The 25128-nt window shown below is 41.0% G+C and overlaps 2 protein-coding genes across 2 annotated transcripts in view; both read right to left on the reverse strand.

The window, feature by feature from the left end:
* Positions 1-221: 221 nt before the first annotated feature.
* Positions 222-7475, reverse strand: LOC311497636 (double-strand-break repair protein rad21 homolog A-like). Its single transcript, XM_084557969.1, has 14 exons — positions 7353-7475; positions 5937-6127; positions 5554-5683; positions 5343-5442; positions 4774-4880; positions 4370-4567; positions 4126-4251; positions 3891-4016; positions 3086-3309; positions 2473-2626; positions 2191-2336; positions 1659-1835; positions 1380-1463; positions 222-1202 (listed from the first exon to the last, which is right to left on the reverse strand). Exons 2-14 carry the CDS (start codon positions 6078-6080, stop codon positions 1011-1013), a joined length of 1908 nt encoding a protein of 635 aa, XP_084414095.1. The 5' UTR covers positions 6081-6127; positions 7353-7475; the 3' UTR covers positions 222-1010.
* Positions 7476-10402: 2927 nt separating this feature from the next.
* The window catches only part of LOC311496864 (exostosin-1a-like), a 33972-nt gene continuing 19246 nt past the window's right edge, over positions 10403-25128 (reverse strand). The window contains exons 2-11 of the mRNA XM_084556875.1: positions 22757-22850; positions 20241-20348; positions 19755-19874; positions 17586-17718; positions 16942-17060; positions 15701-15796; positions 14783-14872; positions 14459-14619; positions 14186-14357; positions 10403-13815 (exon numbers count right to left, since the gene is read on the reverse strand). Of these exons, the coding sequence (XP_084413001.1) occupies positions 13630-13815; positions 14186-14357; positions 14459-14619; positions 14783-14872; positions 15701-15796; positions 16942-17060; positions 17586-17718; positions 19755-19874; positions 20241-20348; positions 22757-22850 (1279 nt within the window). The 3' untranslated portion in view covers positions 10403-13629. The remainder of the gene's footprint in view (positions 13816-14185; positions 14358-14458; positions 14620-14782; positions 14873-15700; positions 15797-16941; positions 17061-17585; positions 17719-19754; positions 19875-20240; positions 20349-22756; positions 22851-25128) is intronic.

The raw sequence follows: 25128 nt of genomic DNA on the forward strand, positions 1-25128 counted from the left end.
GACAAAAATATTATGTGCAGTCTGTTGTTACTTTTCTTTAATCTTTATGCAACCATTTTAATATTCCATATATAATATATCATTCTTATTTCTTACACTTATTTATTTTGGTGTGTAGCTGCAGGACTTCAAATTCAGGACTTTATAACAGTTACATTCATATCTAAATTTCTAACGGGTGTTATTAGAAAATAACAAGTGAATAAATATCCAGTTACGTATCCAAGTACTTAAAACACTTTATTTCAAATCTTTACAGATGTATCACAACTAGAAGTTACCCAAAGACTAAAAAGGTGGGATAGTGAACTTTACTGTAACAAGTACTTTACCTAGTTACATAATGCAAAAAGGTGAATAAGCATAAAAGTAAAAAGATACAAAAAAAAAAGAAAGAAATGTACATAACTGATAAACTGCCTGAATTATACATCTGAAACATTTAATGCCAGGTAAGAATTATCAATTTTTTTGACAGATTAACCTTTTGTTTAGCAAAGTACAAGTGCAACAAGGAGAAGATGGAGCGGTTACACTTCTGAACAATAAAACAGTACCTTTCCAGAACATGTACAGTCAATGCAGGATTCAGTGTAAAAATAAGGGGGCCATAATCTAAAATCTGCAATATCTCAGTTGAAAGTGGGGCAATGATGATACATATGGAATGAGCAGACAATAGAAATTTAACTTACAAAACAAGATAACGCAATGTTTACAAATTGATGACTGAAAAAAAAAAAAAAAAAAAAAAAGTTGCTTCATAAATATACTTGTTAAACATACTTCCTCACTCAATTTGAACCAAGAATACTGCATGATTCTATCTGTAGTAAAGTAAAATCCTTTTCGTAAAAAGTTTCCAACCCATTCCCTACTACTCCCTCCCGTTCCCCAGGAAAAACAAAACAAAAAGGGCAGACAGAAAAACACAAAATAAAAAGGCAAAAAGTTGAGTAATTTAAAAGTATGCCTGTTGCAAGAAGAACGGTTGCCCGTTCTTCAAACGTCTAAATAAGATGGAATCTTGGTCCGGCGGTGGCTATGATGTCGCTGTAGGGCTCAGTCTGAGTGACCTCGATGGCTTGCTGCTTCTTGAGGACAAGGAAACTGTAAAACTTGGCAGCTGCCTGCTTCTTGTTGTTGTTCTGGCACAGCTCAAGCAGACTAACCGAGTCTGCACCAGTTTTAGCCATGACGCGCTATAGGGACAGAAACATAACACATATAAACATACAGGAAAAACAAGTTGCACAGAGCAGATAGAGATCATGTCACATGTTATCATCTTGAAGCTAAATCAAAAAAGCGCAAGTTGGTGGAATTGCTATGAAAAGTTTAAGTAGAGTTTTTGGGGTACACAGTAATAGGTGTTTTACCTGGAGGCCGTGGAGCATCTGTTGGGTTCTCTTATTCCATCTCTTCTCCTCTTGATCCTGGTCTCCACCCTGCCCTTCCTCTTCCTGAAGACCAAACATACAGTGATAAGCATCAACTGGTCCAGACTTGCATAACCACATACAAACACAAGCTGCAGAGAGGCCTTTACTTATTTATTAGTTGTCACATTATGTATTGAACGTTTAAGGAATGACTAACTACAGATATTTCTGTACTGCCAAAAAAAAAAAAAAAAAAAAACAGCCATTTCCACTTACATCTTCTTCTTCACTATCGTCCTTCTTGTCTTTTTTGTCACCAAGAAGGTCAAGCTCAGGGACGAGCTGGGTGAGGCTGATACTCGTTTCCTCTGGGGGTAGGTCCACCTGAGGCATGTCTAACCTCTGAGACAAGGCCGAGCGGTCAGCCACCTGCTGCTGCTCCAAGGGAGTCATCTGAAAGAGCAAAAGGAGGAAGCACCCAAATCAGAGCCAAGTTAGGACTCATGTAGTCAGCCAAACTATGTTGTTTTTCTCCTATTTGACTGCTGGGCGTTTAGGTTACAGCTTCGGAAAATTTAATATATTACATTTTTCCATTAGATGACTAATGTCACCTGAATATGCTGAAATCTTCAAGACTGCTGAATTGTCACCAAACTAAACTACCACTGGATGCCTCCCAGTTGAACTTTTCATTTTAAAACCAGTGAATTTTCTACGTTTTGTGCAATGGGAAATCCAGCAGCTTCAATTCAGTGTTTTCATAGAAAATAAATCAATGATCATCATTTAAATGACTTAAACTTACAGGAAGGGTAGTCTCCTTTTCAAGGGTCTTGCGTTTTACACCGCGGGGAGTGGAGGGAGGGGGCATGACAGTTTCATCCAAGGTCGTCCTGCTGCCCTCCATTGCAGAGGCTGCCAGCATGCTGGGCTCCTCCATGATAGTCTGGTCTGAGGAACAGATAAGGGAGACTGTTATGGAATGTAAAAAAAATAAACATTTCCACTCAAAGAACCAAAAAAGTACTTTCGGTACAAGGAACCTTTCGAGCCATGGTTGTTTGCACTTGCTTCCATCATAACGTACCAATGACATCTCTGTGCTGACCCATGATCTCCTCTCTAGGCACCTCTGGGTTCTCCAGCTCTTTAAGGAACTCATCCAGACTGTCTGCTTCTCCACCCTTTCTCCTCTTCCTCATCTCGTCTGGCACCAGAGGCGTCAGGCAGCGAGTGAACATCTGAAATCAAAAACCGTTAAACTTGAAGGGAAGTGGAGAGAAAAGAACTTCATGCAAAGTTAGTATTACAATAAATGCAGGAAGGACTTTTGCCAAATGAAAGAATTCAAATTATGCCAAATTATGCAGAATGGTTTGAAAGAACAGAGAAAAGACACAGACAAAACCCAATCACATTCTCCTCATCATGTTCCCTCAACGTTCTCATTTTAAATCTCATAACCTGAACAGAATGTCAATGATAAATACATTATGAATCTCCTTTCTCCCCATCCATTATACAGTGTCAGAGTTTGACCTACTTGGAGAATCAAACCTCTATTGTGGCTTGCTCATTACCGTTCTCCAAGATGTAATATTGCTTGGGAGTGATTTCAGACAGCTGACAGTTTTCGTACGTTTATAAATGTGAATATATTCATGCGTTTACCCACAAATACATGAATATTTATTGGTTACCTTGAGGAGACGAGCATTCCAGAGGGGCTGAGCAGGCAGAGAGAAGAGCTTCTCCACTCCTCCAGTCTCCTTCCACATCATAAGCTTCTTAGTGGGAGGGGCGAGGTCCAGGGTGGTGACAATATCCGAGTAGTCAGACAGCTGGGCCCTGATGGTCTTGCTGTCCAGCTCTTTCACGCTGTCCACAATCAGCTTCCTTTTACGCTTTGCCTTGGTCTCTTTCACTGAAGACAAGAAAAAAAAACACATTACATGGTGGTTGCATTATTAAAAAGCTACTGTTTACTTCGGTTGTCCAACGCATCATATACAGAAGGCATGTTGGCATTTTACGCATGCGTTCGACCACAATACAAATTTGACCATCGCTTCACTTGCACTACACAAATGGAAACACAGCCTGGAGGGTATTTATGCGCATAAAACCAATTTTTTTTCTGTGTTTTTTTTTGTGTATTGAACCTTAATGTTTTGAAAACTCAGGCAATCCTCAGCTCAGTCCTGTGAGAACAGAGTGCACCAGAACTGCTGCACAGCTAATAAAACATAGTCTATGAAAACAGAGTACAAGACAAAGGGCCCTCTAGGTCAACTGTATATCAGTGCAGTGTTCTTATACATCCTGGTAGAGCCATTAATTTTTAATATTCCTAGAAACTGGCCAGTACAACCAGAGATATTTTGTTTTTTTGTTCGGCAGAAACGCATGGCAAAAAACACAGTGAAACGTATGTAGGCACTATTTCCTATGAGTTCCCATTTGAATATATTTTAAAATAACAAACAATAGAGAGTAATGTCTTACCAGTGATGTCAATGGGCTCCAGGGCAAAGGCCTCCTCCTCATTGTGAACCAGAGTGGTCTGTTCTGTCTGGTCAGCCATGGCAGGAAGTGGCTCTGCTGGGCCGGAGTCGGGGCTGTCTGGACCCGCTAGACGACACAAAATTGTATTTCATCTTTTAAGAAGTAACTAATGATACATAACAGAACATACAGTTTTTTAAGGTTTTGTCTGCGATATTAACTTTGCTTTACTTACGTGACTGGAGGTTGTCAAAGTCATCCTCATCATCTCCATGATCTGGAGGCATCATAACACTTTCTGTGATGGCTGGAGGATCATCAAAGATACCACCTCCGTCTTCAGAGCTCAGCAACTTGTCAACTGAGAAATACGACATTAGTCTTTATTACTTTCCTGATAAATACCACACCAGACAACTTTAACTGTAGTCCAACATAAATACATACAAGATATGTGTAAATAAAAACATGCTGCTCACCCAGCATTCCCCCGTCAGTGGTGCCCATAGAGCCATCTCCAAAGTCGTCATACTCCATGTGGTTTGACTTATCGGGCAGATTAGCTGGACCAGGCTCAGCCTCAAGCAAAAGGTTAGAGGCTGTGGCACCATGCATGATATCTTCCTCAAATGTACTAGCGTCACGCATCATCTCTCGGTCGTCCATACCAAAGTCGGCTGCAGAATATAACAGGTTGTGAATATGTTAGGTTGTGACATGAACAGGGTCTTTTTTTGTAAATATATATTTAATTTATTCAGAGAAAAAAAGTGAGGCTGTATCTAAAACATGGCGAATCTATAATGTGACACACACTGGTTCAAATTGCTTAATCTTCTCAAGCATATGTGGTGGGTGGTATGAGTGTAAAGCTGTGTCATACCGAAATCATTGTCTTGCAAGAGGCTGAGGTTGCCAACGTCTTCCCTCAAGGTGATCTCTTCTACTCGGCTCTGGTTCAGGGTGAACTGCTGGGCCACGTCAATGTCACTGTTTGGAAAAAAGAAAAAGCACAAGATGAATATTCGCGATAAAAATACAGACGTCATAATCATTCATTCATTCATTTTCTATAAGCGCTTGTTCTCTGGAGGGTCGCGAGGGGCTGGAGCCTATCACAGCTGTCACTGGCGAGAGGTGGGGTACACCCTGGACAGGTCTTAATCAGGTTGTGGTCAAAACACAGTGCGACTGTATGTGAACACCTGTTGATTAGTAACAACTAATTTACCAACGCAATTGAAACAGTGGTGGAGCTGCCAGTGCATCATATTTCTGTAGAAACCTGATGTGCAATATGTCGACATAAGGGGCCCGTGCTTAAATGACACAAACAGAAACACATTCGTACTAGTGAAGAAGCACAGGCCTCTTCCTCTGGACAGCTGATGTTTCAACTGGATAAAGTGATCAATGGAAAAGAAAGGAAAACAGTTAATGTAGCTAACTTACTCCAGATCTGGAAGGGGCTGGTCAAAGTCATGGAACTCCTCAGGTAAGGTGATGGCGTTGTATGCTGCCTCTCTGTTCTCCTCGGGAAGATCCACCACACCTTAACATAGACACGAGTAGTAATGTTATTACAACATACACAGTACTCCACGGTCAGTACCACCATAACTGTTTAATTGCATTACTACCGTTTCTTTTTAGGAGTACTTACCCGGTCTAAAAGCCATTTTGATTTTGATGAAGGCTTCATTACAGTCAGCAAGCAGGTACTTGGCCTTCCTGTGGTAGATTCTCACCACCCCTAGGAGCAAGTGGCCTGATGTTCGCAATGCCATCTTCACCTAAAATGACAAGGGGAGAAAAACGATTACATGTTAGTAAAAACAACACAAAAACAGTGTGCTTTTAAAAAGTCAGAGAAAAGATGGCGATTGTATTCAGTTAATTGCTGATTTACTGGCAGCGACAAAATGTCTACTCAGAATGAATTTCCATTCACTTCTTCAACAGTTCAGGCCTACTTAAGGCTTCAAATGTACTCATAGCCAGCAGCAGGAACACATGTATTTAGCAACTACACATCTGTCTTGTTACCTTGGGCGAGATGATGCTCTCCACACTGCTCTCCAGGTTGCATTCAAACACATGGGCCTTGGTCAACTTTTTGTCCCAGTGGGCCGCCAGCCAGATCTTGGCTAGCGGCCCACGTTTGCTGAGGACAAAGTGGGCGTAGAACATTGCCCTGGTTCCCCTGGTTCACACACTCACACTGTGGTAAGTTTCCCCTGAAAAATACAGTCAAAGAGATATTGCATAAGAACTAGCCATTCAAAATAATCAGGACAAAGAGGGAGAAATACAAACATGACAACACATTATTATCTGTCAAGGAAAATGTAACTTAACAGCTGCACACGATCAATAAGACTTAAATTCAACCTTGATGATCAAACATTGATCAGGATAACCAGCCCATTACAATATTAGCAGTGTTTTTTTTTTAAAGACCTGTATTCTTGTAACATTAATAAATATGAAGAACCCAATCAGGCCACACAATCCATTTAGGAAGCAACAGATTTTAAATCGTGGACCAAGTTCCCCAAAATGGGACTTGAATTTCATACTTATTTTATTTATTTTAGCTCTTATCATATGAATTACATGACAAGTGTGTCTCTAAGTAACTTTTAGACCGCAACTCTGATTGCTAGTCGAACATCGGAGGATTTATTAGCAGGCGTAGCTGGGTCGCTAACGATGACGGTAAAATAAACAAACCTTCCCCGAAGCACCTATTTGCCATGTGCTGTGCAAATTAAAAGCGTTTCTCATTGTTGGTGGCATATCAAGGCAGAACATAATATCTAGAAAATGATATTTAACGTTTTCAAAACAAGTGCTTTCATACAAGTTCCGCCTATTTCCCAGTTTGGGAGGCAAACACTAGAAATGCACATGTCTTCCTGAGGAAATCTATACTTTTCCCGCAGCGAGCTTTAAGGAATACTGAATTCTTAACTTGTATAAAACACAAACAATTAGCTAGAAATAAATATGTGTAGTTATATATTTATTCACTTCAAATAACGTAACGCGTTAAAAGCGCCAAAGGGTAATCCACGCCAGTAAATAGTCGGCGCCATCAAGGGGGTTGAACTGAATTAGCCGCTAGCTAACTACAAAAGAAGCAACGAATTTCTACGCTGTGTCTGTAAAACGCTGTTAATAGCGAATTAACTTAACGTGAAGTAAAAAAAATATATATATATAGATTACCTAGGACGTGAGATAAAAAATAATCCACGCACAATAAGAAAGTAACCCACACGGGAAGAAGGCGCCCATCAAAGCCTGCTCATACTTTTCCCTCTACGAGCACATTAGCTGGTGGCTAACGGCTCCCCGTACACTGAAGGCCGCGGCGGACAAACTCAAACATGCATGCTCGCCGTGTCCCGTTAAACGCACAAAACTGCGCCCGAATATTTCCGCTGCAAGCGCACTTACCGGCGGTACCCCTTCTAGAGTGAAATCCCAATGATTAGGTTATTTCTCCAAGCGAATTTCCCCCTGTTGTACTCATTAAAACAGCCAAGATGGCGCCAGTCGCCTTCCTCCCGCTCACCGCTGTCCTTTTAAAATCGGCAGGATGTTTACAGTCAAAAATGGCGGAGGAGGAGCCTGGCGAGGGAGCTGAGACGGTAGGCGGAAGATAGGGGGCGCTGTGGCACAGAGTTCACCTATACACCACCGGCTGTATGAGTGTGCTTGTAAACGACAATGAAAGCAATGTATTATTATTACTGGTGGTAGTAGTAGTAGTTTTTTATTTATTTTTTTTTTAAATTTTTTTTTTTTGGGGGGGGGGGGGGGGATCACCAACTGCACAATATGGTGCTATATTGTGTACGATTGTTTTGAAAATGTGCCTGCAACACTCTGCTCTTGTCCAATCTGGTCCATAAAATTTTAGGAAACAACAGATTCCAGGTCATAACACTATGTTTTTTTTTTATGACCCATGACTTTTTTGATTGTGATCATATGGTTACTGTACATCAACAGAGTACTCTAAGGCAAACATTTGGCCTTTTGCTATGGCGGCGTGATATTTCAAAGCAGAAAAAGCACAAGAGCAATTATTAATAATAGCAGTAGCATTTAATTTAGGTGTCCAACTTTTGCGGCCCCTTATACATGCGCTCTTACTGGAGCACTTACATGCAACGGAGTCATCCTAAGTGATCCTAGGTAAACGTGGCTTTACTGCTATGATGAAACAACATGCTGTGAGAAAGGCCTAGGATAAATCAAATGACATTTGCCGAATGAACCTGCCATTAGAGGCAATTTTAGAGCAAATAAAAGTAAAGGCATATTCACATAAAAGAAGAATCAGACAAAAATTACAGTAATCTGCCAAACTATATCAACCCTCTGACGTAAATCCTCAGTACGCAGCGAGCTGGACATTCATGCAGACTATAAAACCAATTTTCCAAAAGTATAATGGCTACAGAGACGACGTACAGACTGGCTCATCTACAATCAAATTGCAAAATGCAGTAAAGCGGATTTGTCTCATAGGCTACAGCATCTGTTGCAGTCGAACCGCTGCCAGTTGAGCATGTCTATAATTCAGCAGCAGCAATGCCCCATGTCACTGTAGAGGATACTGAGGTAAGTTAAATCTACGTACCAGTGACTGTTTAGGAACTGATTTTCATTTTAGGTCTCCAAATGGATAACAAGGTCTGATAATGTATGATAATGGCATGATAATAACACTGGCGGTAAGCATGTAATAATTTTAATAGCAGTAATATATTCCATCATTCATCACATTTCATCATGGCTGGCACATGCTTATTAGGAGTCTAATAAATTATTGATCTAGGTCAAATCACTACACAGCATTCATTTACTGAAAGCTAGCAGATGTTGGACAGACAAACATGAATTTCAAACTGGATGGAGATTTTCAATGTGTTGCATCACTGATTTATGTGAATATTAAATCAAGCTATTTTTGCATAGACATCCAACGCCTCGTGCAGCGCGCAACGCCAATGACACATTTTAGCACAGTGCTGCACAGCCATGACTGCACGGTGACACAGTTTTGGGCTCCCATCTGTTAAGCAAGATAATTTTATCCCGATCGCTGATTGCTTTCTGCAGCTATGATGTGACAGATACGTCTAAACAGCCTGAGAGAAAACCAGCCGCTTCTGTATCGATGCTTTCCTGCGTCTGATGAGCTGCTTTGTTTGATGTATGACGGCTGCGTCACAAAGCCTGAACATCTGATTATCTCTACATACCGAAACAGGAGTGTATTATTATCTGCGCAGCTGTGTGAAGTAAAACATCTCGAGCCTTGGATCTAGTGGAACGCTCTTAAATGCACATGAACATATGTGGACATATTTGTTTTATATGGGTTTTTATAGGCCTTTATATAGGTTTATATATCTAGGTAAATAATAAACACTTAACTTCCTCTAATCTTGTTAGGGGAAAAATGTTTCAGACGATTAGTGCCATAATGTGCATAATCATAGTGTATTGAATTATATTGCATCAGGGAGTCCATTGGGTTCTCCTGCAAATAACTGCTTAGTGCTGTATAATTCAGTTGTACTGTATTGGATCTGACCATATAGGTTTCCCTTTAAAATAATGTCTGTAATTATTTTTCAATACAGAGATTGATACTTTTTGTTTAGCAATAATTACAAGAACCATAAAACTTCTAACAGAGAAGAAGAAATAGGAGACAAAAAAGGAGAAAGAGGAAAATAAGGAGAAAAATAAGAAAATGAAGAAGGGAAAAGAAACAGAAGAAGAAGAAAGGGGAAATGCTTCAAACTCCATTCCTTTTCCAATAAGGGAACGTTTGATGGCAAAATACTTTATCACGTGGTGTTTTTAGTTTCAGATGTTCAAATTAAAGTCAACTCAAACAGATAGGCGTCACCATGACGACGCAATTTCCCACATACAGCAAGACAGCAACTTTGGATATGAATCCACACACGAAACCTTCTGAGATCAAATGCAGCAGAAAACGCTGCGTCATCTCCCTCACAAGCTCGAGTCTATCCTCAAACATTTCGCTGAACGTGGTGCAGTCTTATCTGGAGTGAAGATGATAGAAAGGGACGGGCATTTCTGAAAATGTGGCCCCGAGGTACGGCGCTTAATCCGACAGCGGGGAAAGAGTCCTGGCTGCATGCTAACTGGGATCTATCTCCACTGCAGATCTCATCAGTGGGATTAAGAGAACTGATTTGCATAGCTTTAAGTCATACATGAAGACTTTTTGGCATCTGATCGGCCTCACAGGTGCAGTGAAACTCCAGCAGCAACGTGTGTGAGGTTTTACTTATTGCTTTAAAGAAAATCCCATTATTCCCACTGACTACACATCTGCATCGTGCACGCGCTTCCCTGATTTGGACACTACCACACAGTGGATGTTGTCTTGGTGTGACTAGTCCAAATGGTTTTCCTTTTGGCATGACACAAGATAATCCATCCTGACTGGGCGCCGGCCCAGCTTTTACATGCTGCAGATCTTTTTGCCTCCCGAGTTCTGCCCAGTTTAGTGTCTGTGTTCTAGGGGGAGCAATCCCTCCTGTAGCTGCTTCTCCAGCCGAGTTGGCAGCTCTCATGCACCATGGGATCATCCTGGATAGATGCTGTTATTTATGCGGCGTGTCTAAACCAATCATCCTGACACAGATTTATGTAAACACCACAGTTTCTTGGCACAGGACGAAGTTCGCACACGCGCAAGGAGGACGCTAAAGGTATTATTCGGTTTGGCTCTGCCTCAGTGGGCGCCGTGCATAAGCCCAACACACAAAATGTGCCTGGGAAAACTGTAAACGGCTTGCAGGCAGGTCAGAGAGGAAGAAGGATGGCAGGGTGAGACGGGGAGGCACTTTGTAATCTTCAATAAAACAAAATTCAAACTAGACTAAAAGCACACACAGACACAGTCAGTTTATATCAAACATTTTATTTGAATTTTTTCCCCCGTTTTTATAAAACTCATTTACAAAACTGTGATTTTATTTTTTCCTCTATCTTTCCATTTTAATCTCTATAAAATTAGGTCTGCAGTTACAGAAGAGAGTGAGGGAAGCAGGCAGAGATTCGCCGGAGACAACAATCCTGTCTGGTGACTACTTTTTAAGTTTGTGTGCGAGAATCAGATGTATTACTAGAGATGTGACCACCAGGAAGAGGAGGGTGGGCTTTTGGGACGTGGCAAAGTACAGGACTACAAGGCTTTGTCTGTGTCGGGATGGGTCTAACAATACTTTGAAAAAAACGTTGCTATAACAGAAAAGGCAGGAATGTAAGTGTCAGATGGAAGTCTTGGTAGCGTGTCATTATGTATTGCTGGATGTCGATGAAGAAAACAAACCTACTATGAAATGAAAATAAGGACCTGTTTATAGGACAAGGCAGATGAGAAAAAAAAAAAGTATTTCTTCTGAAGGCACATAACCCCCTGGTAAAATAAGCAAAGAGAAAATAAAAAGATGTTGTCTTAAATATTGCACCAAGTTGGTTTCTGAAATGGGACTCTGTTTACGATCACATCCAGCTGTCTTGATAGCGGCGTGTTTAGTTATGCTCGGATTGTTTATTTGCCGTCAAGCCGATGGCACATCCTCAGAAGTGGAAAAACACCATGCGGCATCTTTCTCTGCAGCTCTCTAACACAAACGCTGTCCTTCCTTTTCCCCCCCTCTTTCTCGCACTCTTACAGACAGAAAACATTTGAGTGAACCAAATAAGAACGGGAATACATGGCATTCCTCATATCAGACGGGGGGGGAATATATATGTATGAAACCATGATGTATTGGCACATTAAAGACTGGCTTCCCTTCTTCGACAAAAAAGAAACTGAAGCTCCCAAAACGTGTGTCACTGCAGGGGTGGTTAGATTTCTAAAGACATGCCGTTAGTTTAACTTGACGATTCAGTGATTTAAAAACACACCGTTCACCGTTTTTGGATAACATGATATGACATATCAAGACAAAAAAATAAAAATAATTGTTAACAGAACCAAACAATTAGAAATGAAGTAAGTCGACCTATTGATCCAGCAGCATAAACGCCCAGTTTCATGTTCCACTGACATTCAGATTTAGAAGACAAATATACAGTAAGTGGTAAAGATCCCGTTTAGTTGTCCCATTTTGCTTCTTGAATGTGGTCCGCATGCAGTGGCACATTGCCGATCTGATGTTGCGAAGGCTGTGATCATCAGATATACTGCAAACTGAACGAGTTCTGATTATATGTATTTAGGTTCAAGAATTACCACAAATGAGCAGACCTCCACCAAGTTGAACATTTCTTCACAGAGCCTTTTAGAATTTGCCAAAAGTTTGCTGTGAATTCTTATCCGGTCATATTTGTTCATAAAAAGCGGTAAAAGTACAGTGGTCTGGCCAATGGGAGCTAAGACGAAAACAGTGCTAGTCTGTGTCAAGTCCTAGACTGAGGTGTTGCCAAATTTGTCAGTGGACAACATGAAATAGGGTCTATGGCATACAGAAGATGACAGAGTATAAATATTCCAGCCCAGTAAAGATCCATTCCTTAAACAGTGGTTTGTATTTCACACAGACCATCGGTTGGCTCAGCCTCCCTTAACCAAGGCAACTCGTAGGATCCTCTGCTGTTCTTCAGGCCAGCACGTATTCAAGTACCGATTCTAGCTTGTCATTTAAAACCTTCACAAATGAAAAACAGACGAGAAGAGGATTTGGGGGAAATATCTTTGCATTTCTATTCAGTTTCCTGGGATACCTATTCCCCTCACAGCAGATCTAGCTGTTAGACTTGTTAAATATTTAACAGGAAAAAAAAAAAAAACTTGGCACATAATGACAAGTCTGTTCGTACGACAGAATAAAAACATAGTTTTATTACACTTTGTTGAGGAAACTGTGTGAACCCTGACCTGACAAATTCACTACAACGTCCGTACTTTTATCAGTTAAAAAGAAAATCACACACACACACAAAAAAAAAAAAAGCAGCAAGATCTAGGTGCTCATTGTGCACCATGTCTTCTTCTCAGATTTCCCAGATCCCAACGCCATTAGATAAACTGTGAGGCACTGAACGTCAGATCAACTCAGTTATGCGATCGGAGGGGGGGGTTGTCAATCCTCTCTTCACCCAACCTTACCATTGGTTTTAATTAAGACAATACAGAGAGTGTAGTGCTGGCCATTCATTCACTGAATAAAAAAATAGCGGAACACAATCCAAAATAGTGTTATCCTCTTCATAATTATCAATAATATTCTGTCAGCAGAAACTTTCAGGAATCTGTGCATAGCGTACAGACAGTCTCTTTCGGTGGGTTGGGGTGTTGGGGGTGGTTTGCCACAAGTGGGACACTGAAGCAGCAAAGCTCTGATTTCCAGCTCCATCTCTTCAGTTCAAAATGGAGCAGTTTAAAGTACTCCAGTGTCTTCAGTGGTAGTTACAGTGTACGTAGTGGGACCTGTGTTCCCAGATTTCCCCCAATACACATAAGACAGAAGGTAAAAAGGAGATATGAAGGAAATACCAAGGACAATAAAAGGATACAGACAAATGCCATCTCCATCTGTTCCCTGTACCCACTCCAGTTTGCTTCTACGCAGATGCATCCATGCAATCATGGAAAGGCTTCTCTATATGTCCGCCCCCCTCGCCCTTTCTTGCGTCATGTCCAGAGAGCGCGGGGGGCTCAGAAGGGTTATAGCCTCTCGATGTCCCTGTACTTCTTCCGCAGTATGGAGACCTGGTCTTTGAAGAGGACCGGGTCCAGCCTCATCTGAGAGTGGACCAAGGGCATGGTGCCAAACCAGTTGGCAAACTTGTTCATGCAGGTCTGCCGCTGGGCAAAATGGTCCGGGTCGGCCCAGCGAGACGCCCGAGAGCTCTGGGGATGGGAGGTGGTGGAAGAGGAGGGGGAGAGAAAGAGAGAGAAGGTGAGATAGAGGCAGGGAAAGATAAAAAAAGATCAACAAAATGAATAATGCATCACCAATTACTGTGACCTTTCAGAGCCTATTGTAATTATTCATGAGTTGTTTATACTGAGACCACTTTGCATGAAAACTAATTTCAATTCAAATAAACATATGACTGGTGTTCTTTTTTTTTTTTTTTCCTGACAGCAAACGCTATTAATAATTAAATGATGCCTCTACAGAGGGCAATCCAAAAAAATATATCTGAACAATTTTTAACAGATGTTGCACCTTTAGATACATTATAAAATAACCAACATGATAAATAACCTCCCTCACCTGTCCCATCATAGTTTCCTTGTATTGTTTCTTCTGTGTGACCTTGATAGGCGGCAGCTTCGACACAGACGACACCAGAAAATTCATGAGAATGTCCTCGCAGTTTGACATCTGGTCAACCATGGCCTTCAGACTGGCGGGAAGGTAGGTGGTGTACAAGTAGTGGTAGTATCTGAACGAGAAGTGTGAGAGAGTGAGAGGAGTGATGGTGATTTAAAATGGAAAACGCTTGTTAGTCGTGAACTAAGCGGAAAAAGTGCAGAGAGTCAGTACTTGTGGTAGATGGCAGCCCCAGTCAGCACCATGGAGTAGTCATTGGTCCATTTAGAGGTGTAGCCCCACCGCTCCTTGTTGCTGTCCCAGAAGTGGCTGCGAGCCGGGTAACCAACAATACGGTCCGGGAAACTTTGCCACACTGTGAAAGCAAAGTCCACCTGCACCAAAAAAAATCACAGAGACAGACAAAAAACAAGAGACATGAGGCCAAGGCACCAGGAGAAGTGTAAACAGTGGTTACATGATAGTGAACAAAAGATTATTAGCAGGAATTTCAGCAACATGCTCTCTTAATTAAATCTACTGGATATGTTGTCTGACCTCTGTGGTGGAGAGCACGGTGTCCTCGTCCAGACTGAGCACAGCATCGGTGGGGATGGTGTTGTAGGGTAGAAAGCGACTGCTTATCACCTGGTGTGATTTGCAAAACAAGCGAAAGTCAGACTGAGTAAACAGTTTTACCACGCAGATTAATGTCAGCTATCAATGTATGCACAGGCCCCAGGTGAGGTGCATCTGAGCAGTGCTTTCAGTTTCTTTGTGTTGGTTTAAGCTACAAAGTTGTTTCATCAGACCACAGAAGGAAATCTACAAGACGTAGGGTGAGTTTCTCTCTGTGATGAGCTCTACTGCCTCAGCTCTTTGGCATATATCCATGCAAATAACTGTTTATATAAAGTGCTCATGAGGTAGCTTCCAGTTTTAAAAATATGGGATCTAAATGCCAGTTTCAGTCTAAACATGGGTTCTGTCTCTGATAGCAAACACATTGTTAGCCACGTCAGGGTTCAACCTTTGAGGCTGTGGCTGTAACTTAGTCTATTCAAACGCTTCTGTAGTTTACCTTTAGACTCGTGGTTTTATGTTTCAGCTTTGATTAACAGACTAGCTGTCACCCACATTTGTAACCTGCATGATATGCAAGTTTTTTCCATCCTCTTGTTTGCCTGCCCTTAATATGGTTGGGAATTTACTCGTATCATCGTCATTACACAAATATTTATTTATATGTCGTGTGTTTGAATTAGGATATTATTAAAGGGCAGGATTTTAATCAGTCAATAACTTCTAAAGTTATTGACTGATACGCCTCCAATAAACCAGCAAAATTTTATGGTTGCCATCTGTTAAACGTTTCTTTGTTTTTTTTTACCTCCAAGTGAAGGCTTCTTGCGCAAGATGCAGAACGGCTGCATTAATGTTTGCGACAAAAAGGAAGTATATGGCTAAGTTGTTTACCTTGCTTTCCCCTTCTATAACTAGAACGGGGACTGAGGTGACAGGCCAGCGGTGCTTGGCAGGAAGAGGTTTGTCACAGTTCCACAGAACTATCACCTGCACAAAAGGGAAAAAGGTTAAAGCTTCATCATGAATACAGTGTTTGTCTGCTTTGGGAATATATCAATAATGTTACAACAAGACCTTATTTTACTTCAGAGGAGTTTGTTTGTACTGCTTATACAGTAGACAGCAACTTCCTCGTGAAATTGCATGTTTATTTTAGGAACTGTCACACTGCCTACATGACGGCGGCACACTGTAAATGCGAAAACAATAAGTACTAACATCTCAGCTCTACAGCTCTATATGCAGGCAAATTGCAACCCCTGCTGCAAAACAAATCCCACCACTGCCATCACTGGTATCTCAAACAGCTCTGCATGTGTGAATTTATACATTGCTTTTATTATTACACAGTTCCTCAGGCGATGGCTTCTTATATTTCCTACACTGCACATTAGTATAGTATGAAAGGTATGAAAGTGGATGTGCAGGGACGTTTACAAATTATTCGGACAGCCTTAATCTCTCCAACATGAATAAAAATGCTGAAGATCAAAAGCAGCTTTAAACCAACTGCAGCACTTTAGGGAGGTGGTAAACCTGAACGATGATACGGACATAGCAACAAACAAATAAACAAATACACTTAGTGCTTAGGTTATTTTGCTTAATGTTTACATTTTTAAAATCCAAAATCCCCTTTTAGAAACTATTTGTTTTAGATTTGGTAAATTAGCTCCGCGGAATAGATCACGTCACATTAGCAATAAGTTATAACCACTGTTAAACAGGTCAATGTGGTCACAACCTGAGAAACGATTGGCTGTTGTCTGATGCCTCTAGGTGTAATTTCCAATGTATTCCGTCCCAATAATTGACTTGTCTCTGGCCGCACAGTTAACACACAGTTAACAGCTGTTAACCACTACAACGACTTTGTTTAAGCTACTTGCTTGTCAAACAGGATGTGACAGGGTGTGACACCATTGTTGCTCCAAGATCACAAATAAAACCTAAAACATCTTGGTACCAAAAACTTTTCCCTTGCCTACAGATTCTCCATATTCATCGCTATATATATATATATATATATATATATATATATATATAAATATATATATATTTCTAGGGATAAATAAGATCACAAGTGAGTGAGATGAGCCATTTTACTGTCGCATGTTGGGGTTTTTTATTACCTGAGCACAGTACTGGGATTTGGCCACGGCCACAAGCAGCTTCATGACAGGCTGAGACTGGGAGACCAGTGGGGTGACCACATGAATGATTGCTGTAAACTTGGGGTTTGGTTTCACACCTGGGAAAAAAGACGATGCAATATAAGTGACACGAAATGAAAGAAGCAACCCAAAGCCGTCAGTTGAGCATGAATTAATTAACTGAGAACAATCTTCAGAACTGCATTGATTTAATACTGAATAATTGAATCCTAACCATACCGTTACACGTTCTAGTGATTGAGAGGTTTCACAGTCACATCTGCTTCATTTCTAAATTAAGCTCAGTGAGTGTTCACAGCATAGCTGAACGGGTCTAATTAGGCTTGTGAAGGTAAAGGTGACACTTAACCAAACCCCAGTGTCAACAACAAGCCACATACCTAGCCAATTAACCAAGCACAAATACAACATGGCAGGCCTAATTGGTGTGCTTCTGTGTGACAAATCTGAAATTAATAAACAACATTCGCTTAACCTGTCAGTGATTTACATGCTAGTGTAACAGCTGCCACACAGCAGCTGCTCCTGTGTCGTGTCATAAATGATAATCAACGTGACAAAGCTTAGGGTGTGCCATTCATGTTCACGATTAACTGACTGACCCAGTTTAGCGTAGTAGAAGGGGAAGTCTCTCAGGTGCGTGGAGTATTGAGGCAAGGTGAAGAGACCTCCGGGAAGACTGTTCCACATGAGGTTACTCCTTGAGGTGTGCAGCAGCACCCGGTCCTGGATGATCTACAAAAACAGGGGAGTGGATTTGTCAACTGATCAATAAAATGTTCATTACAGTCTATGTTCCTGTATAACTCATAGGAAGAAAATAATCACAATAAAAACAGTTTTATACAACATATTACTTGTACACACAGACACACACAGTGGATTGGCAGGAAGGTCAGTTAAAAGGAAAATTATTTTTATGTCAGCATCATCACTTAAGCTGCACTTAAAACTAAACATGTATGCCAGTCTGGATGTGCTGTCATGGTGCTCCTGGACTCCTCAACTAAAATAATAATTCACTTCAAATAAACACAGATCCTGCAGACTACAAATGAGTGTTTGATCAGTCATAACTTCCTATTATTATATTCTCTTCAACTGTTGTCTTCCAGGCGGCTTATTACAATACTGTCCACTCACTTGCCAGTTTATTAGGTACATTAGAGAAAATGAATTCATTCTAATATAACAGTCCTGCACCAAATCCTCCTTTCGTACACCGTTTCAACATAAATTAAACATTATAGCACTCATGATGATTTTATTGAGGAAAAACAAACACAGAAAAATATCTCTTATGTCATTATAAAAAGGGAATTATCATACTAATGTAATGAGTGAGGAAACGTATTCATCTAATTTACATTTTCCTCCTCGACTGTGGCAGGTGTAATGGTTTTTCTTCTCAAGAGCAGCGTGCTCATCATGCTAGTCTACGTACAAACGAAATCAGAAACAGCTCTTCAGGCTTTATGAGCTGGAAACAAGACACATAAACACCGGTAATGATAACGAGAAACAGCCGCATTTGGATAGAACAGGTCTGTGTGAAGACAAAAAAAAAAAACATCGACCATCCATAGTAATAATTAAAGCCTAATAAATTAAATTAAAATCTGTCCTTGCTCAGGTGGCATTCATCAAACTGAGATAGCGACATATGTATATATATCATGATGTTCCATAATCTTTTAGCCAAATTTACAGGTTTATTTATTTAGTGAGGTTTGCAAGCCCACAACATCAAATGTTCCCACTCCGGAAAAACCCCAAGAAGACTCTTACACAGCCAGAGGATAACTTAATAAAATATTAAGCATTCTCGGCAGCTAAGGAGCAACTACAAACTTTTATAAACTGATTCTTCAGGTTCACCTTTACCTTGTTTATAGTAAAATACCAACAAACAACTGATAATGGCGGCTCTAACGTTTAAAGCCACCGCTGACCTTGTGTTGTACTATGGCATATCCTGGAACAGGGTTAAGATACTGAACGTGTAAACAGATCGAAGATCAGCTTCTTGGGGCCGTAACCTTACCCTGCTGACAGAGAAATTCCAGCTCTGCCTTCTAGTGCCATGACTTCCTGTCTCTTGGGATGGGGTGTCTGTAAAACTATCTGAGTGTAAGCTGCGGCCAGCAGTGAGGCTTACATGTCACACAGAATGGTGATTTTTACAAGCTGATCTCCACCTGTTATTCAGGTACCTCAACAAGCAAGTTAAAATACCAATACTGATACAGAGAGAAACCTGCACAAACGCGTAACCGTATCCTGCCTAACTTAGAGGCAGCCCTACACATCCTCTCTGCTCCTCTGTCTTGCACCCTTATCCCTTTTCATTCCTCTCTGCTCTCATCGTTTCCCGTTTGTAATTCAAGCCCAAGAGCGGTATGACAGGCTGCTACTCACCAGGAAGAATATAGATAAATGGAGTCTGACAGGAACCAACTACCGATATGATTGATAGCCAAGCCACAGCAAGATGATGCCTCGAAACATGACAGCAGTGTTTAACAATATATATCATCCCTCTTGGTTTTCCATCTAATCTGGAGGATTTTCATTGCAGGCGTTATGTCTGAATCTCCACAGTCTGCCCTCGGTACAAAGTCAGTTATTCTTACAACCTAATAGATTTATTTGTGTATTTTCTTGGAAACACATCTGTATTTGTGTGTTAAGAAATTAAAACAAACAAACAAAACAATGCAATTTAATAAGAATATCAAGTGGTAGTATTATGAACATGAACATGTGTGTACCTCCAGCGTAGTCAGCACTATCTTCTCCACAGAGTTGAAGTAAGCCTCCCATAGGAACTGCGTCTGCTGTCTCAGGGACAGTATCTTATCCTGATGTATGGAGCGCACTGTTGAGGGGATCTAAGACAAAATGTAAAGCATATTTTAAGCCAAACAGAGCAATAAAAAATAAATATCTGCTCAAAATACAAAGCTGTATATTATATATTAGAAAACGGGGGCACAGAATCACAAACTAAGTAAGCAGAAAATATCTTTAAATACGCCATGTAGCAAGTCAGTGTCAAGACACACATATCCAACCAAAGAAAAACATGAGACCTGCTGCAAATCAAAATAATAGAAGAATTTGCAATGCGACATTGGAGTGTGGATGAGCTTTCGTTTTATTCTTTGAGCAGTGTTGGCTAAACTGTTCTGTAACCCAGTGTTAGAGGTGTACAGTGTTTACACTACTGCTTCAACCGTAGTAGAAGCTGTACCCACCTGTAATAGCAGCCTTTCATCCCCAATCACAGCGGCAGTGTTCCAGTCGATGATCTCTGAGAAGGGAAGCTCCCAGCCGTTACTGAGAATCACTGGCACACAAGCTGCCTGCAAGAGGGGAAGAATAACACAACGTTGGTTAATGACATGAAATGTTTTAACAATGGACCTTGTGATGCTCACGGTACAGTAAATAATACACACACACACAGAATGTGTGTTAAAACAGTTATGGGGAAAGTGTGGATGAGAGTAGGATTTGTTTGCCAGTGCCATATCTCAAATGACGTTTGTCTGTAAAATATTTATATTCAAATGGAACAGGCATCATCCTTGGGGTATAATTTCTGCACGCAAAGAGAAGTGGAGAAAATACGAAATAACTTCCCAATCAGATCATCCAATTTGCACAATAGGATTTTCCGACACATTTCGATTGACTACAGAACCACTGCAGTGACTTGATTACTAACTCTCAAAATGATGAGGCAGTGTGGCTTCATAAAAACGATCAATATGCTCAGCGGAAAGGCAGACGCACTCTAAAATATACTTGAACATTAAACCCCTGTGTCTATGGGATTAATGAGGTTGCACTGAAGTGTGTATTCGGGAGTCTTTGTGAATCCACTCAGTCATTTGTGTGTGTCTGTGTGTGCAAACGCGCGCTCGTTTAAGTGTGTGTTGGTAAGAGCTGGACAGCACATGCAGTCTCTTGCCTGCAGAGAGCGGCTGTATAATCTGTTAAGCGGGGTACCATTCACTGATTGGTCGCTGCACACACATACACGTACGTCCAGGCACAAACACTCCTGCATGAGAGTGCTGCAGCGGCGCTCGCCTAATCTCTTTGGTGTCATTAGCAAAGGTAGCAATCTGCTGAAAGGCTGCCATCCTTTACCTATCTGCTCTCGCACAGCAATCAACTAGAGAGACTCCTGGAGCTCGAGATCATCCCGGCTCATCGTATTACACATAGAACCTTTATAAAGTCAACGTTACAAACTCTCTATACTGTGCAAATGAGTAAAGCAGAATCATATTATTACTTTAACCGTCTGGCACTTGACACCTGCATTGCAAAACCTGACGACTCCAGCTTTGTCTGCCACATCAATCACAATCTACCCCTCCTCACCAACACAGCTCCCAGCGCAGCAACGTGAACATCTCCATTCTGGACTGCCGCACTGCTTCCCGTCTGGCCATCTTCTCACTTTCATCACTGCAGCAATATATGACACCACAACCTGCTCGCATTCAGCTGTCCCAAATCCTCCGATATCTGTCTGCTCTACGGGTTATGGGCTATGGGTTGATAGACACACTAATGCCTCCAGGCCATGGTCCAACCCTGTACTCTTGCCAACCTCCGCATGCTAACTCAACTACAGCTACACTGCTTTCTCTGGTCATCAGTCCAGTGTCTCGCCTCACCTCACTCCTCGCTCCCTTGTGGGGCAATTATTTTCCCGTTCCGTCGACCAGTGTAAACACAGAAATCATCATTCCTATTCTGTTTTTCCCAGAAATCTCTCTCTTCCCTTGTTAGAGCATTTCGCTGTGTTTTTTTTACCAGGACTATTGCTTATTGCTAGTCTTTGACACAAACATAACTCACACAGAGGAAACACCATAACTTTGCTTTAGATTTTTTTGATGACATACATGATTGACTACTTCTGTTTTTTTTGCCGCACTCCAAATATAATATGTTGCAGGAAGGGAAAAAGCATATTTTCATGTGTGGGCATATTCTCATATTGGTGGCCAGGGCGTGTCAATTAAAAAATGTTAACTATCAATGCAGAAGTACATATATACATTTATTACATTATTTCTACTCTGAGGGAGTAGGAACATTGTAATTAAATTATGTGATGAAGCTACACAATTTCTATACAAATAAAATAGAGTAGGCAGATTGTATGAATGAGTCACAATCTCCTCTCAGGCTCTACTCACAAGCAGAGTTGGGTTACAACATGAATAAGGCTGTACCACTGTATATGTAGACAATAACCTGCATTACCAAGCAGATGTTTGTCACCATAAAAACAGTGAATGAAGCTACGACTCAATTAATATGATCAGTCTTCGAAGCAGAGGGAAGAGAGGGAGATTTGAGTAGGCGGGTAAAGAGAGTCAAAATGATCGTAGAGAGAGGACTGAATTGAAAAGGAGAGAACAAGAGAAATAAGACGGCAGGGAGAGCAGTGAGGACACTGAGTCAGAGGTAGCTGAAGAAACACTGGCTTACCAAAATGACTTGAAGAGAGAGAGAGAGGGAGAGAGAAAGAGCTACTGGGACTAACTCTGTGCAACACTTTTTCCATTCACAAGCACTGACTAATGGCTTTTTGCTTGGTTGCACAGCTTCACACCAACACAAAGACACTGTGAACCTACTGAACTTTTGTTTACATTCATTTGTCAAAAAGCACCATATTGATCTAACACTTAAGAATTTCTGGGGATCGGCCTTTGATTGGGATTCGATGGGGCGTGACACTGACCTGCAAAGCCTCCAGGAAGCGAAAGGAACCCAGCCGTCGTCCTCGAGGTACCAGACAGAAAGTGGAGTTGTACAGCATCTCTCGGTAGTCATACCTGCAAAGTGACAGACAAGGTGAGAAAAAGACCAACAACACATCATGCACTCACATGTACAAAGTACCAAGAAAATAATATTAACAGTCACACTGGTGTTCCATGTGAGATTTTCTGATTCAAATCGATCATTTGAAAGCCTGGTGACAAGACACATGACTGGTCTCACAAGACAGCACAACTAGATTAGTCCACATGTGATGGAGATCCAACACATGACAACAATGAGGAACTGGACAAGAGCAAAGCCGTGTGCAAGAGGTGTCAACTAGAGGACAGATACTGCAGAAATGACAACGTTAGTTTTGATAAAACAATAGCTAAGCAACATTGTTTGTAAACTGAAATATCTCCCAAATAAACCAATCGAATTGGGACATAGTGAATCGGAATCAAAACGATTCCAGAAATCGAAAATAAAAGCCAGTCCTGCTATTTATCAGTACATTGGTTTGTAGGATCAAAAAGTATTGCAACACGGCATTTGGATTTCATTTTGGAGCGTGTTTCAATCAAAAAAATACCTCCACACGCAATGGATAGTGTTACAACCAATCACATCTATTTTGTTGTACAGAAATTCAACTTCACAGCTCTCACATAACATGTATGGTTAATCAAAAGATTTAATTGGCCCAGCAGATCTTTGCCAGAGCAACTCCAGACCAAATTTCCAACCCCAAAGGAAAAAAAAAGTGAACTTTGAAGTTGGCTTCCAGGAAAAATATTTGACTTCAGGAAGAGAAAGTCAAAGTTTCCCAAAATATTCTGATTGCAGCAAGAGAACAGTAAAGCGGCCTCTTTTTAAACTGGAATACCTGGAAATCCCCAGTACTTTCAGCTGAAAAATCCCAATCTTTGATCTTGACTGCACTCTCTTCCCCTTCCTCCACCCATCTCCTCACCCTCTCACCTGGACATCTAAACATCTCTTCCTCCGCCCAATCTAAACCTCAGTCAGCACTTGCTTGGATTAAGGAGCTGCTTGGAATTCCTTCGGTATATGTGCACAGAGGAGAGGGTGTGAAAAAGAGTGCGTTTTTGTGGCGCCTAGCTGTGCTTTCGATTGAGTTTTGTAAAGTGGCAGTGGAAAAGTGTATATTTTTCCACGTGGATTAGTTGTGAACAAGCATACATGCAAATGTGAGCTAAACTTAAAGTTGTGGCATGAGAATGCAAATATGGACATACGGACGAATGATAATGTGTGTAGGCATACTGTGTGTGCCAGGCAGGGCTATTTCCTTAGCCTTAGCTTCTCCTTTATGGTGTATGCGTATGCGTACAGATTTATTATGCCTGAGGCTGCACTCCCTTGTGCTTCGCTAAGTGTACTGCTAAGTATCAATATAAAGGTAAAATCCTCTGCAGACCTGCTGAATCGACTGATCCACTTCAACTGCACAGGTCACTGCACAGCCTAGATGCATGTCAGCCTTGTATCATGCACATTTGGTAAAAGCGATGTACAAAAACATGGGTGCAGTTCTCCATATTATGATATGAAGTATGACTCTTCCTCTGAAACACATTCTAAGAAAAGTAAAATGTATCGCAAAATGATAAAAAAATGTCTACATTATACCTTTTTGCTTATATATGGGGCAACAGAGAGAAGGTGAATTTTAACCACCAGTTTTTCAGAAATACTGCAGACACACAGGAGAAACTTTTTATAATGTATTTCGTGTCTGGAAGATCAGCCTGAATTTTCCCCGCCCACAATAATCTACCGAGGGAGTTTTTCCAACAACAAAATGTTTGCCATCGGAGAAGCTAGATGTTGAGATCTTGTAAAAGATACTGACACGGAAATAACTTGGAAAATAACAAGGAAAACTGGACTTGTATAGATTCCTGAAAACGTTTTGCCACTCAACCACTCAACTGTAGATTCATTAGGTCTAACAGACTGTTGGAAAGTTATGGTTTTAACAGGAACATCTGTGGGTGTATCCCACCTGAAACCCACATGCCTAGGGTCTAGATATTTAACTGTACTTTTAGTAACAGCAACATAGTCATCTGAGTTGGTTTTGTTTACTTAAAAACAGCTGCCGTAGGAGGAATGTAAATTAATATAAAGGATGATCTGGCATTTATTGAGAAGCATAAGTCAAATAATTTGTTAGTATGATACCTTGTAGGACTATCCAATTCCGTACAAAGGTATCTGTTAGCATCAGGGGGATCATTTACAGGTGAACACAATACTTGGTTGCTAAAACACCTCAATAAACAACAGTGATTTCAGTGACAAATGAGGGCATTGCAAAAT

The sequence above is a fragment of the Chelon labrosus genome (assembly GCF_963514085.1).
Source record: "Chelon labrosus genome assembly, chromosome: 12".
NCBI classification, from domain to species: domain Eukaryota; kingdom Metazoa; phylum Chordata; class Actinopteri; order Mugiliformes; family Mugilidae; genus Chelon; species Chelon labrosus.